The sequence below is a fragment of the Bidens hawaiensis genome, unplaced genomic scaffold (assembly GCF_021521415.1).
Source record: "Bidens hawaiensis isolate Kalapana, Puna unplaced genomic scaffold, B.hawaiensis_p1.1 tig00036417_1, whole genome shotgun sequence".
NCBI lineage: Eukaryota > Viridiplantae > Streptophyta > Magnoliopsida > Asterales > Asteraceae > Bidens > Bidens hawaiensis.
In genome coordinates, this window is record NW_027496365.1 from 2732 (window position 1) to 18305 (window position 15574).

At 34.5% G+C, this 15574-nt stretch overlaps 3 protein-coding genes across 4 annotated transcripts; 2 read left to right on the forward strand and 1 right to left on the reverse strand.

The window, feature by feature from the left end:
• The first annotated feature begins 2196 nt into the window (after positions 1-2196).
• On the forward strand, positions 2197-6576 carry LOC143588490 (uncharacterized). Of its 2 annotated transcripts, none has more exons than XM_077069476.1 (6): positions 2197-2371; positions 3231-3306; positions 3403-3645; positions 5026-5171; positions 5250-5339; positions 6368-6576. In XM_077069476.1, exons 2-4 carry the CDS (start codon positions 3240-3242, stop codon positions 5112-5114), a joined length of 399 nt encoding a protein of 132 aa, XP_076925591.1. In that variant the 5' UTR covers positions 2197-2371; positions 3231-3239; the 3' UTR covers positions 5115-5171; positions 5250-5339; positions 6368-6576. The 2 variants fall into 2 exon arrangements, with proteins under 2 accessions (XP_076925591.1, XP_076925592.1); XM_077069477.1 differs by having other exon boundaries at positions 2220-2367.
• Positions 6577-6789: 213 nt separating this feature from the next.
• On the reverse strand, positions 6790-9905 carry LOC143588491 (heparanase-like protein 1). The gene is made up of 9 exons (XM_077069478.1): positions 9859-9905; positions 9148-9369; positions 8698-8918; positions 8463-8611; positions 8162-8395; positions 7748-7937; positions 7530-7655; positions 7334-7436; positions 6790-7259 (listed from the first exon to the last, which is right to left on the reverse strand). Exons 2-9 carry the CDS (start codon positions 9358-9360, stop codon positions 6870-6872), a joined length of 1626 nt encoding a protein of 541 aa, XP_076925593.1. The 5' UTR covers positions 9361-9369; positions 9859-9905; the 3' UTR covers positions 6790-6869.
• Positions 9906-13818: 3913 nt separating this feature from the next.
• Positions 13819-15574, forward strand: LOC143588500 (uncharacterized). The gene is made up of 4 exons (XM_077069488.1): positions 13819-13963; positions 14302-14470; positions 14571-14652; positions 15333-15574. Exons 1-4 carry the CDS (start codon positions 13819-13821, stop codon positions 15525-15527), a joined length of 591 nt encoding a protein of 196 aa, XP_076925603.1. The 3' UTR covers positions 15528-15574.

Consider the following 15574-nt stretch of genomic DNA (forward strand, 5'->3'; position numbering starts at 1 on the left):
CTGTTGGGAGTAAAAATAATATAAAGTTGTCATACAACCACATTAAGAAAATGTAGGATGATATTTTAATTATAAAACCCTATAATTATATACATCAAATAAAATATAGAAGTTAATAATAGTTTTTTTTTCAATGCAATGCAATGCAATGCAATAAATTGTTGTAATTAGAAAAGGAAGTTTATTTTCAGTTCTGAAAAAAGTATTTATACAAATTAAATTTTTATATTTGAAGACAAAAAGTGAATTATAAAGTTTTGATTCATAATTAGTGCTATAACTTTTTTTTCTTCATAAAATCAACAATAAGAACTATAAGAAAATACAAATGTTGCTATCATTGTTAAAAGTAGAATCATATGATTAGATTTTTTTATAATAATTCTTTTGGAAGATTTAATACCAATTTTTACCCCAAAAATTTTAACATGTATCAGCTTATATGATTTGTAATTGACAACTAAATTGAATTTGAAACACTAGTCTCATAATCCTCAATTTGGATTTTGATATAAACCCTAGCATTGTGATATCCCTAATTTTGAAACCTAGTTGCACTAAAAATCATACTTAACCCCAACAATTGCTTTATTAGACGTTATTTCAATCTATGTATAATCGACTGTGTTATTTAAAATTACCGACTCCTAATTAATAAATCTGAATTTAAAAAACTATTAATTTTGAATGTGTAAAATTTCTGAAGCAAAAATGGTAGATAAACATACACTAAAAAATCTGTTGTATTGTTGAGCTTTATAAAATTTAAGAAAAAATCGTGCATAGAAAAACTCACCAAAATTGACAACTTAGAAAATCGCCAGAGTATGAGTGAAGACGATCGGTGAAGCTTCGTTACTTCTTCGGACAATGAATGGGATTTATAGAGGGTTAGATTTTCCTTGATTAGGAAGAAATTTAGCAAACGACGTCGTTTTTAACAATGTTTAACAAAAATAATTATAGTTGAAATGTTTGAGCTACATTATGTTGGAAATTTTGGACGAATAATAATATATACTAGTATTTGTTACTAACAAATTAATTACTAATGTGTCCAAAAAGTAAAGATAAATGCGATATCGATACTCTAAAGTGTGTAATTGAGAACTTGAACATGGGTGAAATAGGAAATGGGTTTGTCCGACATTGGTATTTGGTAGAAATGATAAACTTATGAGTTGCTTATTATTGGAAGAACTCATAAAATTATATTCTTATGTGGCTAGAGCCGCTAGACACATTCAGTGACATTAGCAAGGGTGTAAAACACCCGACGCGCGTGCGCACGGGCTCGTGACATCACCGAGAGCTGCCTTAGTAATTCTGGTGGTATGGTTAGGTCGTGACATGTCATGTGTAAGCCCACAAGACTTGCATGCACGACACCTCATAGACAAGAGTCGATCACTTGAGCCTGCTATATATAGCATGTACATGTGAGCTAATCAAGAGCCAAGTGAGAAAACGCAAACACACAACAACCAAATCAGTCACGACGCGCGCGCGCACACACATCCGATGGTTCCCGCAATGCCACACACACTAGACCAGAACTCGATTCGGTTCAGTTCAATTCCAACTCTTTCGATCCTGGCTCACGTCTCGACTATGGTTCAAGTGTTAGGATAATCCATGAAGTATTGTACCCTGGGAAACAGAACGGTTCACGTGGATGACCCGAAATCTGTTTAAAAAAACCTCACTTTAACGGAAATCCTCGGCCACAACCGAGAACATTTTTACTCACTTGTTTGCCTTTTAATCCCCCAAACCCAAACCCTGTTTGTTCCTCCACTTTCCTTTCTTTCCTCCCACTGCGGTTCATGGTACACGATTCCTTCCTTCCTTCTATCTCTTTAATTTGTTGATTTCCTTGTTATTATTATTATTATTATTATTGCTCAACAGAAACATACATACGATACGATACGATTGCAGGTCTGTGTTTGTTTAGTTACAATTATTATTATTATTATTATTATTATTATTATTATTATTATTATTATTATTATTATTATTATATGATTCTTCAATATATTGCATAAGGTTAATTAAGTTATGTTTTTAGGGTTTCAATTGCATGTGATATAGTCTTATACTTACTTACTTACTGCTGTTGACCACATCACATCATTTTGAATCAATTTGCTTTTATGCAAGTATTTATCTTAGTGATTTGTAGCCTTTCAGAGTCTTACCTATATTCTTATTTGGCCTTCATTCTAGTGTTACATACATCGCCGCAATATTAAAACTCGTTAAAATTCAAACGAATCGAAGCGAAGAAGAAACAGATATTCGGATCGAAAAGAAAAGAAAGCAAAAAGGATTGAGCTTTGAAGAGAAGAGGAGTCCATTGCAGAGGTAGGTAAGTAGTTATCTTCTTCCTCACACACCTTGATAAATTGCGAAATAAATCAAGGGTTTTAATAATTCGATTTCTATGTAGTTAACGGTCGGTCAGTCTTCTTAGATGTATCAAAAAACAGGATTCTTAGATAAGTTTTACATATACAAGAATCACAGGACTCCTATGCTTTTTTTTATAGAACATGTTGCTGTGCGTATGTATTTGTAGTTGTTGATCATCATATTAAATAAGACTTCACACTTTTTCATATTCATTATTATAACAATGAGCCTACTTTAATGATTGTTAGTAGCATATATACTGTGCAGACGATATAACCAATATATCGGCCAAAATATCGGTACTGATAATATCGGTGATATTGGACCGATATATCACTGATATTCCTGATATTCTTGTTTTAAGTTTTTAATTATCAATTTTTAATGTTCAATGGTAGTGATTTAAGTCTTAACCAATTCCTACTTGCTACGATTGTTAGTGTTTTGCAAGTTGCAAAAGGTTAATTAATCAATGGCAGAAGAGTATACTGAGTTATTAGTGTTAAATTGCTATATTTATGAATTTTACATGATACTAAAATTACCGATATCCCACCGATATCTCACTGAGAAAATCGATTCTCTCAAATATCGGTCCTTGACTGATATCCGATATTTTTCCGCATTAACTGCTTAGCATATATATGAAAAACTGAATATTTTGATGCAAAGAAAATAGGTTTGCCTGCCTGCCTGTCACTTGTAATTGTTTGGTTTGGGGTTAATAGAAAATTTCTACGTATTATTACCCAAAACCAATAATAATAATAATAAATCCTTATTACTGACGTTGATGCTGGCTCTTTCTTTTCCAGCAAATTAATATGGAGGCAAAGGAAGATTCCCATTTGAATAATGAAGCTTCTTCTTGTAATGACAATTCTGAAGATGGTATGTGTGTTGCTGCGATTTTACTTAACTTTATTTCACATTCACTTTGTTTTCTATTAGTCTTCTTGTTGAATCATGTCTTGGGAATATGAGCAGACTGGGAAGCAGTTGCAGATCGTGCTCCTGATGAGTTGCTAGTAGATGTATCCACACTCACACTTGAACAACAACAACAAGAAGAAGATAACAATGTTATAGCTCCTGTAAGGCGGCGTGGAAGGGGCAACTTCACGTATCAAAAGCATGCCCTCTATAGTGATCGACACTCTGCCGAGGCTAATTCTGCAAATCAACAAGTGTCTCCTACTTCTCAAGGACATGATGAACAAACAAGAGATTGTAGGTTCTTCAGTTCTTGATTTCTTTAAAATTTAGATTTCTTATTGTCTGCCTTAACTCATTAGCTGCTAAATGGAGTAATTCCGTCCTAGGGCTCTACTTTTATTGTATTATGTTAAATCAGGCACCATAGTTGTCAATAGAGAAAATAGTGCTCGCCATAGCGTGCTTCATAGCGTACAGGTCGTTTCCCAATATATGATGTTTAGCGCCTTAATAGCGTGATATAGCAATGCTTAGGTTTTTTTTTCTTTTTTGAAATATCGAAAACCTGATTTTTAGTCATTAAAATCGATTAAACAGCACCAAACTCAACCAATTCCGCCGTAAAAACTCAACTTTGTGAATGAAACCCCTATTTATTTATAAGAATATTCTAATATCTTATCACTAAACATCAAATTGCGCCCGCTGTTTCATCGCCATCGCTACATAGCGTATAGGTAGGTTGACACTATTGACTGCTATAGGCAACTATGCCAGGCACTTAGTTTTAGTCATTAGCCAATTGTCTTAAATGCTCTGTAGTAGTGACAATTTTAAGGGATCTTTTGGATCCATGTTAATAGACAATGTAAAAAAAATATGTATTCATATAAAACTTTTATCAAAGAAAGAAATTATGCTATTTACATTGGAAATATAATAAAACTGAAAGCAATCATCTTGAACATGTGTGTAGGTGTTGACATGAAGGTATTGTTAATATGTGACTGTTTTTATATTATTGGTAAATCAACAATTTTCTAATGTTTTGTCCAGACTATCAAAAGTTAAGTTAGTGACATGATAAGTCTTTAGACCCATACGTATGGTGTTTGTGTGTACCTATTATGTGTTCTCGAGAAGCTTTTTTCTTTCATCAGCATGCTTCACACAACCAAAACATTGTTGCATGTGGCATTGTTACACAGGTTTATTATATTGACTTAACTGTCATATATCTTGTATGTTCATGTAGAAATACATAATCTTGTTTACTTGTATGCTTTGTATGAAAGTAATGAAAATATGAGAGTTCATTGTTGATTAGTTTTTGAGTCTATAGCTGTAATCAAGTTCCTTTTCAATTACCTACATCAATTGGTCTGTTTCCTGTGAAGCTTTTATGGGATTTGGACCTATGAAGTATGAACAGTTAACTCATCAATTACTGGCTTGTAGACTTTAAGATCTAGTTTATCCTCGTTAAAACATCTTGGAAACTAGATTCGATGGGCTTGTAAATGTTAAACATCTAAATACTAGGTAAGTGTTTACTTTTGATCGTTTTATCGAAAATTGGATGCATAATAATCAGTAATGGAGCTAAGTGTTGTCTGTCAATTCTGTTGTGAAGTAGCAAAATCTGATATATATATTTTTTTCGGTTCTTGTTAGTGAAATACGGCACACACCATGCTCTAGTTTTGGAAGATTTTCAACCAAGTATGACTACAAGTGGGCTGGAGAACATGTTGGTGATGTAGTCATACGCTGGATCAATGATACCACTGCACTTGCTGTCTTTAGAACACCAGCAATTGGTAACTTCATATCCAACACATTATGTTATTATTTTGTTTAAACTCTAAATAACATGATTGACATGTGGTAAACTGCAGCTCTTGAGGCATGTAACTCGATCAAGTGTCCGTTTACAGTTCGTGTGCTTGGTGAGAGTGATGTACTCCTAAACTCCATTCCAGAAAAAGGTAACATGCCAAGTAAATATATTTGATTTAAAAATTTGTGTGTGTGTGTGTGTGTGTATATATAGGGAGAGGATCATGAGAGAACTCCATTTTATGGAGAGAACTAGAGAACTAATAATGAAGTATTTTTAATTTAATTAAAAAAAATATTTTTAAATTTTTTTTTCTTTCATCCTTCTTATATGTTGTTATTCTTCACCACAAAAAAATATAAAAATAAAAAAAAATAAAAAAAATTAACGAGTAATGCATATATGCAATACATCGACTTTTTTTATAATGCATATGTGCAATAGTGTGCATTTTGATATTTGAAATAGTGTTGAATAGCATATATATAGTTGTTTGTATTGTTTATTTGCAATAGTGTTATATTATATACAAAAATTAAAAAAAATCGATATAGTGCATATGTGCATTAGTGTTATATTACATATATGCGATAATGTGTTTTGCATACAATTATTAGTGTCGTATCTGCATATATTCAATAGTGTGTATTGGATAATGCAATTGTGTTGTATTATATGCAATAAAACACTATTGTATATATGAAATAGGCATTAGTGCACATATAAATTACAGTACTACACCGACAAGTTTTTTTTTTTTTTTTTTGTTTTTTTTTAGTATCAATATGATCTTATTAGGAGGAAAGAAAAAAAAATCACAAAATATTTTTTTAAAAATAGTTAAAAATAATTCTTTAGTAGTTCTCTAGTTCTCTCTTTAAAAGGAGTTCTCTCTAGATCCCACCCCTATATATATATATATATAGAGAGAGAGAGAGAGAGATGAAGGCAAGGAGGGAGGGGAGGTGTAACCACGTAAACTACATATTATATATATATATATAATTTTTAGTTGCATACAATACTAACCTTATAATAAAAAGAAATGAAAAAACAAAAAAATTGATTAGTTGGTAGCAGTTTTCATTTTGGTTTGGTGATTGTGAATCTAGTTAATGTGAATTAACCATCATAACCATTTTTCTAAAACGAAATGGAACGTTTGTTGGCATACAGATTTGGAACCACCACGACAAAGGCCAAAAACATCAGCAAGAACAGCGCAAAGGCTAATTGCTCATGGGATGGGAATGAAGTTGCCTTCCACAAGTTTTGGCCAGAAAGAACTCAAGGAACAAGAAGAGGCGCGTAGGCAGCGCATCATTTCCAGGCAGAATCTTAAACACGATGCGTGGGGAGAAGACTGAACACAACTTATAACTGTTTTGACCATTCATGAATGAAACGATCAACAATGGTCATTTAAATTTTTCAAAAAAAGGCTTCTTTTGATCTATTTGTGTGTTTGGTTTTGATTTTCATTGTTTGTACTTGTTGATATGGAAATGTACCAATAACATATTGCCTCGTGGCACAATGACGAATTAGTATTATTCAGACTTGCCAAAATGCATCTATGTATAATAAAACCACATTTGTTTAATAATGTAGAAAGTTAACAGTAATACCATTAGCTGCCTGGTTACATTCAGTTTTTTTACACTTGGAACTCCTGATTTCATTTACAACCGGGCGCATCAAAGTTCGGAAACTGCACAAACTTGATAGATAAAGGAGCAATGGTAACCGGAAAATCCACTTTCACCATTGTTGGTTTGAAACTTGGGTGATCACCATTTTCGGTTACCTCTAACGGAACTCCATTTAAAACCATTGTTTTGCTTTGAATATTTCCATGGCGAGGCGTTAAGTGGTATTCCTCACGCGACAAATTTTCATCCGTTGACTTTGTTCCAACCCACGAAACCGCTGTCTTGAGACCATGAACAATTGCTGTCGTACTTTTTAAGTGTTGAGTTGTACGTAGATTAACGGTCAGGATGTTGTGAACATCAAGTGTGAAATGAGTTCGGTTGCTTAGGTTGATCAAAAGCAAAGTTATACCTGGCTGCAACAATTATACAACATATAAAGAACACTTATTATGAACTTATGATTATTTAGAGCAAAAAATGAACTTACTTTCCCTTTTGAACAATGAGCATAAGTGCGCAAATGTGGCGCAATGTTTACTCTATCAACTGCAAGAACTCCGGTTCCCATAAGCCGGTCCCACAGAAGTGCACTGCTTGAATGAAACAAGATGATCATGTTTTAACCAAGTTTTTTATAATAAACAAAAAAATAGAAAAACTAGTCGGCGTTTAAAGATCATTGCCTGTAATAATCAGGGTTAGGCATGAATGTCGTTTTGTTTAGGAGACCATAATTTCCACCTATTAATGTTTGTCGGCAATATACTTTCGTGTGATACTTGGCTGCCATTCCAAGCTGATCTAAATACCTACAATTATTTGAAATATTCTGAACTGTTTGACTTAGAGGTCAACCATGAAAATCAAAGTGGACCTTGAAAGTGTGTAAATAGATGATTACCAGAAGCTATCTACAAAAGTGTCTGAAACATGAAGACCGCCACTGTTATAGGCCCCACCAGACTCCCCGATCCAAGCAGATGCCCACGGACCATCCGTGTTAATCGTTTGTTGAAGACCAGTAAACGTGACCGATGCCCGACTCAAAAAATGAGGATCCAAAATCTTTTTTACCAAATTTTTATCAACACCTGTCGAAACAAAAAAGAATGTGCAGTTGACTTTTAAGAGTCAAACCTAGTAGTTTTCTGTTTCAAAGCTAGCATATAGTCTATCGAAACGTTATTATCAATATTCCTTCAAAAAGTAATGATTTTTGTGAATCTTGAAGTGGAAAATGAACTCATTTGACAATCAAAAGTCAAACATAAAAAACCAACATCAGTAGTTTGACTTTGACCAGAACGGAACAAACCTGGGCCAAGATTATACATATGGTGTGTCATTACATTGACAATTTCCGATCCCGAAATTTGAAGAAGCGTAGCAAACCACTGTTTATCAAAAAACCCTCCCGGTGCCACGAGTAACGGTTTTGGCCGGAATCGCCTATATGAATTGTCGATTATACCCCTGAGTTCAATTAAATCACTCCCATACTGATCAGCATCTACCATTGCACCAATCCTCTTACCACTTAACTCATTACCTGCAACCGTTAACTCGTTAACGCTCATAAAAAAATAAGTTAACTAATAAGCTTTAACAAAACATACCGAACTCCCATGAATCAATCTGATACCCTTTCGAAACCGTATAATTTATAAAATCACGAGCATTACTTGAATTCCAATCTCCACCCCAAACACCCTTTTTAATTTGGTGTCGCCCGTTGAGTGCGTTAAGGCCAAATGTCACAAGTGCTCTACAAATGTAACATTTTATTTTATCAACACTATAGTGTCAACTTGAATTAATTTATGAACAGAGTCGTCACGATTTAAAATTTACCTTGTTTCGTTAAAGAACTGATTTAGTTCATCCCATCGACTCATACGAAGACATCCTTTAGAGAAGCCGAACAACCCCCCTTTCATTTTTGTAAACGGGCGGCAAGGTCCCGAATAACTACCAACATTATACAATACTTGGTCTTGTAACGAGCCACCAACTCGTATTCTCAAACGTTTAAAAGCTGTTGAATCCATATAAAACATTTTGTTTTTAGTAAACTTGAGTTACTTGAAAATTTTAACCCGAAACAACAACAAACCTTGAACCGCGATAAATCCTGAAAATATTAAATTGTAAAACTATTGTTAACACTTACTACACATGTTTTAGTGACAGTTAAATCATGCAATAAACACTAATGTCATGCAAAAGAAAAAACTTATGTTAAGAAAACATATAATATTTTTTGTGACATAAACATAAACTGATAAACACAAACATGGTTACCAGATTCAAAGCAGAAGAAGATCCCCATGGACACTGGTGATAATCACACTTATTATTCGGCCACCAATCGATAGTGGCGCAAATGTAATTCGCATCCGTGTGAGCTACCGGTATACTCGCATTAATCACAACATATGAATCTTCAACATTTTGTGCCAATACCATAGAAACAACTGATGCTAGGATAATAATTAATGAAGTGCAAAACTCCATTTGGATCAACTAAAAGCTTCTTCTACGCTGTGAAAAATCATCATCATCATCATCGTACTCAGTATATCCCACCAATAGCAAAGCTATGGTAGGGTCTGAGGAGGGTAAGATGTAGGCAGCCTTACCTCTACCCCATAGGGTTAGAGAGGCTGCTTCCGGTGAGACCCCGGCTCGATAGTAGTTTTGCATCAAGCCCTGTGAAAAATGATTAGCTTATAATCAAAATTCAAATTAAAAAAAAAAGTTGGTTAGGTGAAAAATATTAGGTGTTCCTAAACAAACTTTTGTATCCAACCAATCCAAATGAATAATATATTAATAATAATAATTTAGGTGTTTCTTGTTTATAATGTTTATTTATTTGGTTACTGTATAAACCCTATAAGTAGAAGCAAAGATATGAAGAGGATCAATACTTGACTTAAAGAAACATACTACTTAAAAAATAAATCCTAAAAAAGTTTAAACAAATTAACATAGATGGATAAAGACAAAGACATAAATTAAGTAACCTGGGAAAGTGATTGAAGTCTTAGGAGGTGAAGTAGTTAAATACTCTGTTGTTTCATTTGACTCTGTTCATGTTCAGTTTTATGTGTGTGTCGGATGAGCTGTGTTTACATATACATGACATGACAAGTGACAACACATGTTTTCATGTCATATTAAACCTTCACCGCTTAACACTGGGCGTGTTCATAGAGAGGGAATATTATATTTGGTAAAGATTGAAGGCAGGTATTATTATGTGATATGCTTTACCATATATATTCTTTATGTTTACTAAAATAGAATTAAGATTTTTAATCTTTTATTGTGTTATAAATTTTACATACATACCTATATGGCTATGTATTCGAACTCATTTATTACAACTTATCAACCGGGTATACGATAAGTCTGACACGTGTACAACTTGATTATAATATGTAAATCGATTGCAGCATGTCAACGGTATTGACTCGTTGAATTGTCTATTGCAATTCAGGGATCTACCACTCGTTTATTTATTTATTTTTTAATTGTAGTTTAAATTAACATTGGGTTTAGGTTAAACGAACCGGTGGATATAAGAAAATTGACTCATATTACTAAAAATGGGTTTAAAAGATATAATACATATAAATATCGGGCTAATGGGCTTAATTTGTGTTTTATATAAATTTAAGGAGTCGGTTTAAAAAGTTCACGGAGAATAATTGTAAATTTTTATGGGTGTGATCAATATTTTACTGGGTATATAATACTATTAAACAAAAAAGAAGAATAAGGTTTATGAAGGGCAACCCCCCCCCCCCCGACTCCACACTATGGGCGCATATGGGGGCATCTTTGGGGCGTCGAGGACGCGAAATACTGCAGTGGGGCGCATAAGGGGGGGGGGGTTGGAACGATCGGCGGCGCCGTTCTCTCTCTCTCTCACACACACACATATAATGGGACACCCAAGGGACTTTGAAACATAACAGTGCATTATGAAGAAGAGCTTCGAAGCCCCGTTTATTACATGACGATGACGTGTCGATGTGTAGGGGCTTCAATGTCCCCACTGAGAACAACCTTAAAGCCAAGAGTGGGCCCACCTCTAAATAAACTCTCGTATTCATAGAGGTCTTTTAGGTCCTAACTCCTAACCTTATGTCAACCCTGACTTGGGCTTAGAAATAATATGTTCATATATGTTGGCCAGTGGGCCTAACTTATTGGGCTCTGGCCTGGTTATGATTTAGAGGATATCTCATCATAAATAGCTAAGAAGTTACGAATCAAATTAACCTACACACACTAGACTATTTCGTACACCCAATTAAGTTGCAGCCACTAGTTTAAACATACATTAAAACACCCTCCTAATAAAATTTACATAATGCTATAAGCTTGAGCTTTTGACATAATGCGGACTTTACTCACACATGATTAGTGTATATTTTGGAGACAAATTCAAAAAATGAACTTTTAAAAATGTTTGTTAAATAATAGTTTTTGATGTCTAGCTCAAATACCGGGTTCAAAAAGGCAAAAACTGAACATAGTACTACTTGTTCATTAAAAAATAATAAATTAAAGACAGAATTACAAATTTTGTCCTTTAAAATAAGACGAATTACGGTTCGTGTCCTTTTCTAAGTTTCCTTGCAGGCGGTGTACTTTAAACTTTTTTTTCCTACAAGTTATGTCCTTTACGCTAACTGGGTTAGAAAAACTCTGTTAAATCCCATCACGTGAGAAGCATGTGAGGGTAGTTTTGTCTTTTTGCCTACCCTGCAACTTCTTCTTCTTCTGTTTCTGTATCTGTATCTATTAACACACACTTTGATTAACAATCTAGGGTTTCATATCACCACCGCCACCATAGCTCCGCCACCAGCCACCGTCTCCATCTCATCTCAGATTCATCACCACTCTCCCGGCCACCATCACCACCGCCACCACCTGCAAGGCTGCAAGTCTGCAACACCCAACATCACCACCGCTTATCCCCACCAACAAGTGTCACCATCTCTGTGACCACCATTAGATCCGACCACCACTTATCCCGACCACCCTGCAACACCAAACTGCTTAGAACCCACAAACCCAGATCCAACTCGCCGGAGAACCCATAAACCCAGATTCCGGTCAAACTCGCCGGAGAAGACACAAACCCAGATCCATCTTCCAGATCCAACTCGCCGGAGAACCCACAAACCCAGATCCATCTTCACCGCCGCCACCAACCACTCTGGTGATACCTTGGGTTGAGTTAGGGTTGGGTTGAATTAGGAAACCAAAATCAACATTTTGTTCGAACGAAGTTTATAAATAAAAGGAACGGTTGACGTCAATACCTTACGAGCGTAGATGTCAGCGAGCATGGCGCCCCAACCGTCATTGCTGAAACTGAGCTGAACAATTGACGATCCAAAGAGGACAAACTGTGGCCTCTGTGGTCCGATCATGGCTGAATTAGAATGACGTAAATGTGGATGTTGATAGATTTATTTATAGATGGAGGTTAGGTGATGGGTGGGTACAGTGGCGCAGGGATAATAGGAGAAGAAGAAGGAGGGAGATGTTTTGATTTTATTATTATTATTATTATTATAAATAATAATAATAATTGTTAATAGATTAACTATTGAATCTGGGTTTGTGGGTTCTCCGGGAAGATGAATTAGGGTTTTCAACGGGAAGATGAAGATGATGATGGAACCATACGGAGGTGTTTGCGGAGATGGCGGTTGGAGATCGGATGGTTGTGGTTTTTTGGTGGTGGTGGTGGTGGTGTTCATGGCTGTTGGTGGTGGATGGAAAGGGAGATTAAAGAAACATAGGGAAAGAGGAAGAAGAAGTTGCAGGTACAGGTGAAAAGACAAAAATGCCCTCACATGCGCCTCACGTGAGGGCATTTAACTGAGTTTTTCTAACCCAGTTAGCGTAAAGGACATAACGTGCAAAAAAAAAAGTTTAAAGTACACCGCCTGCAAGAAAACTTAGAAAATGACACGAACCGTAATTCGTCTTATTTTAAAGGACAAAATTTGTAATTCTGTCTAAATTAAAACAATAACTTGTTGAATGGTCTCTTCAATAAGTGCATGTTGCCCTCGCGGTTCTTAGGTGGTGACAAATGCAAAGATATACGAGATTTGTCCATGCGAAGGAACGCCCATGAACGAAAAATGTGAGGGTACGTAGATTACTGTCTAGTATTTTGCTAGCCCGATGTTAATAATTTAATTTTTGTTGGTTGTTATAAAAATGATTTCCTAATTCCTATTACCAATTTCCTTGAAAGAAAAGAAAATAAAAAAACTCTTTTAAGATTCAAAGAAACTCAAATAGCATTGTGTAAAAGCTAGGAAAACTTTAGAAAAAAAGTTAGATCGATGGCTTTGTACTCCGGCCAGACATTATATTATTATAAGATACTTTGCCTCCCTACATTACATACACCATTTCACGATCTCAATATTAATCTTATCAAACAAAAGCTTGATTTGCTTTATTTGCTATATATCCATGCACGTGACACGTTCTTACATTCTAATTCAAAACACACCTACAATGACTTCCATTTTAGGCTTTCTTCATCATACAAAACCCCCCTCTTCCTCCATAATAATATTGTCGTGTCTTAGCTCATAATTGTCCGTTTTCGTGCCCAATATTATTAAGATCTTTTTCTACTCATAAGAATGGAGAGTCATATGATCAAACAAAGAAGGTAATGATCTTCATTTTGTACGTTTTTTATAGTTAAAAAACTAATTTCTTCGTTTAGGGGTTCATTCCCGGAGTCTGGAACACGGGGCAACAAGGAGTTCTTCAGAGGTAGGTTTATTTTTTTTATGATTTTAGATCTAAATATATGGATTTCTTGATTCGTGTCGCGATTAAAGTAGCAAGAAGACTAGAATTTGAGGTTGAAATTAAATTAAGTTCAATTCAACATGAAGTTGATTTTTAATTGTTTGCATGCGCTCAGATAAGAAATCACACGATAATGATTTCATCAACAACGAACATGTTACTGCCATAGCTGCAGCCGCATTCGCTGTTCATTCATTCGAGGAAAAAATGAACGCTCAACATCAGAAAAAGGAAAAAGCTAGGGAAGAAGGTAATGATAGTTATCACAATTCATAGATAATTAGAGAGTATATATGCATTTGGTTTCTTGCTTCTTTTAGTTTGTATTTGCAAGAATAAATATATTCTTAATCTATATGAAAAATATATAAAAAATTAAAATGAAGTGTTTTTTTTACAAAATGTCTATTTTTAATTTGCATTTAAGGTCTGATTTATCTCATTTCATGTTAAAAGTTAATGATGTTAATCGCATAACGTTAACGGTAAATCATGGATATTATTATTTATTCAAAAATATAATATATATTTTCTCAAGACTCCAAAGTATAATCTGTATTAATCCAAGATCCTCTTTTGTTCTATTAGTTGCTTCCATGAGGACCAGAATGAGTCAGGGCGATAAAGCTCCGTCGTTCGCAAGACCGAGTAAGCGTAGAGATTTGCCATATGCTAATAGAAACTTAAGCATACATGGAAGTGGAAATCCCAAACTTGATGCTTGGGAGAAAGCTGAGTTACTAAAGATTCAAAGACGGTAATTAATTAAAAAAGTTTCATTATTTTAAGCAATGTTACATGAATATTTATCTTTCATCAATGTTATATTAAAAGTGACATAATTAATTAATTTCCAGATACGATAAGAATAACCTAACAATTCTTGAATGGGAGAATGAGAAGAAAATAAGGGCTAAACGAGGAGTGGAACAAAAAAAGGTTTGACCCTATATTAGTTCTTACCTCTTTTTACTTTCTTTTATTATATCTGATATTGTTTGAGAAATGACGAGAAAGTTATCTCAGTGGTCAAAATAAACATTTTGTCCATATGAACGGGGTTTTCCCAAATGTCTACCACAAATCTGGTGAATCCATCTAAATCTACATGAAAATCATTACCCTGCGGTCACACCACATGTTAATATCCCGTCGAGATGCCCCAATTTTTTTAAATATAATTGTAGAACGCTAGAACCAATGGAATTTTTTTTGCGTCCCAACAGGATTTTTTAGGTGTTATGATGAGATTTTATTTATCTTCCGACAAGATTTTTCCTATCTTCCGATGGGATTTAACTCATCTTCAGACGAGATTTTTTTCCCTTTCGTCATGATTTTTTTTACTTCCGCCAAGATTTTTATTTTTGGCATCCACGAAGACTTTTTTAACGTGTGACAGAATCTTGTTGGTTTAAAATCTCGTCGAGCGATGATTATTATTAAGTAGATAGGTTGACTGAATTCCGGGTGGACATTTTGAGAATAGTTTGTCAAATGAATATTTTGTTTAATTAGACTGGTACAATACTAAAATGAACATTTTGGTCATTTCCCATTTTATACACGGTAAAAGTCAACAATTTGGTGTGTATATATCTTTTGGTGATTTGTAACAGAAAGAATTGGATCAAAGAAGATCGATCAGTTGGCAACATTACCAGAACAAGCTAGCGAGAATTGAACATGTAGCAGGAGGAGCAAGGTCAGAGGCTGAAAAGAATAAAAGGAAAGAAGAACAAAAGATAAAAGAGCGAGCAAAGGAGATGAGATCACTTGGAGTTTCATCTCCAAAATATTGCTTCCTATGCTAATTTAAGCTTTGATTCTACATGTGTTAACTTGGTTTCTAAGAATTATG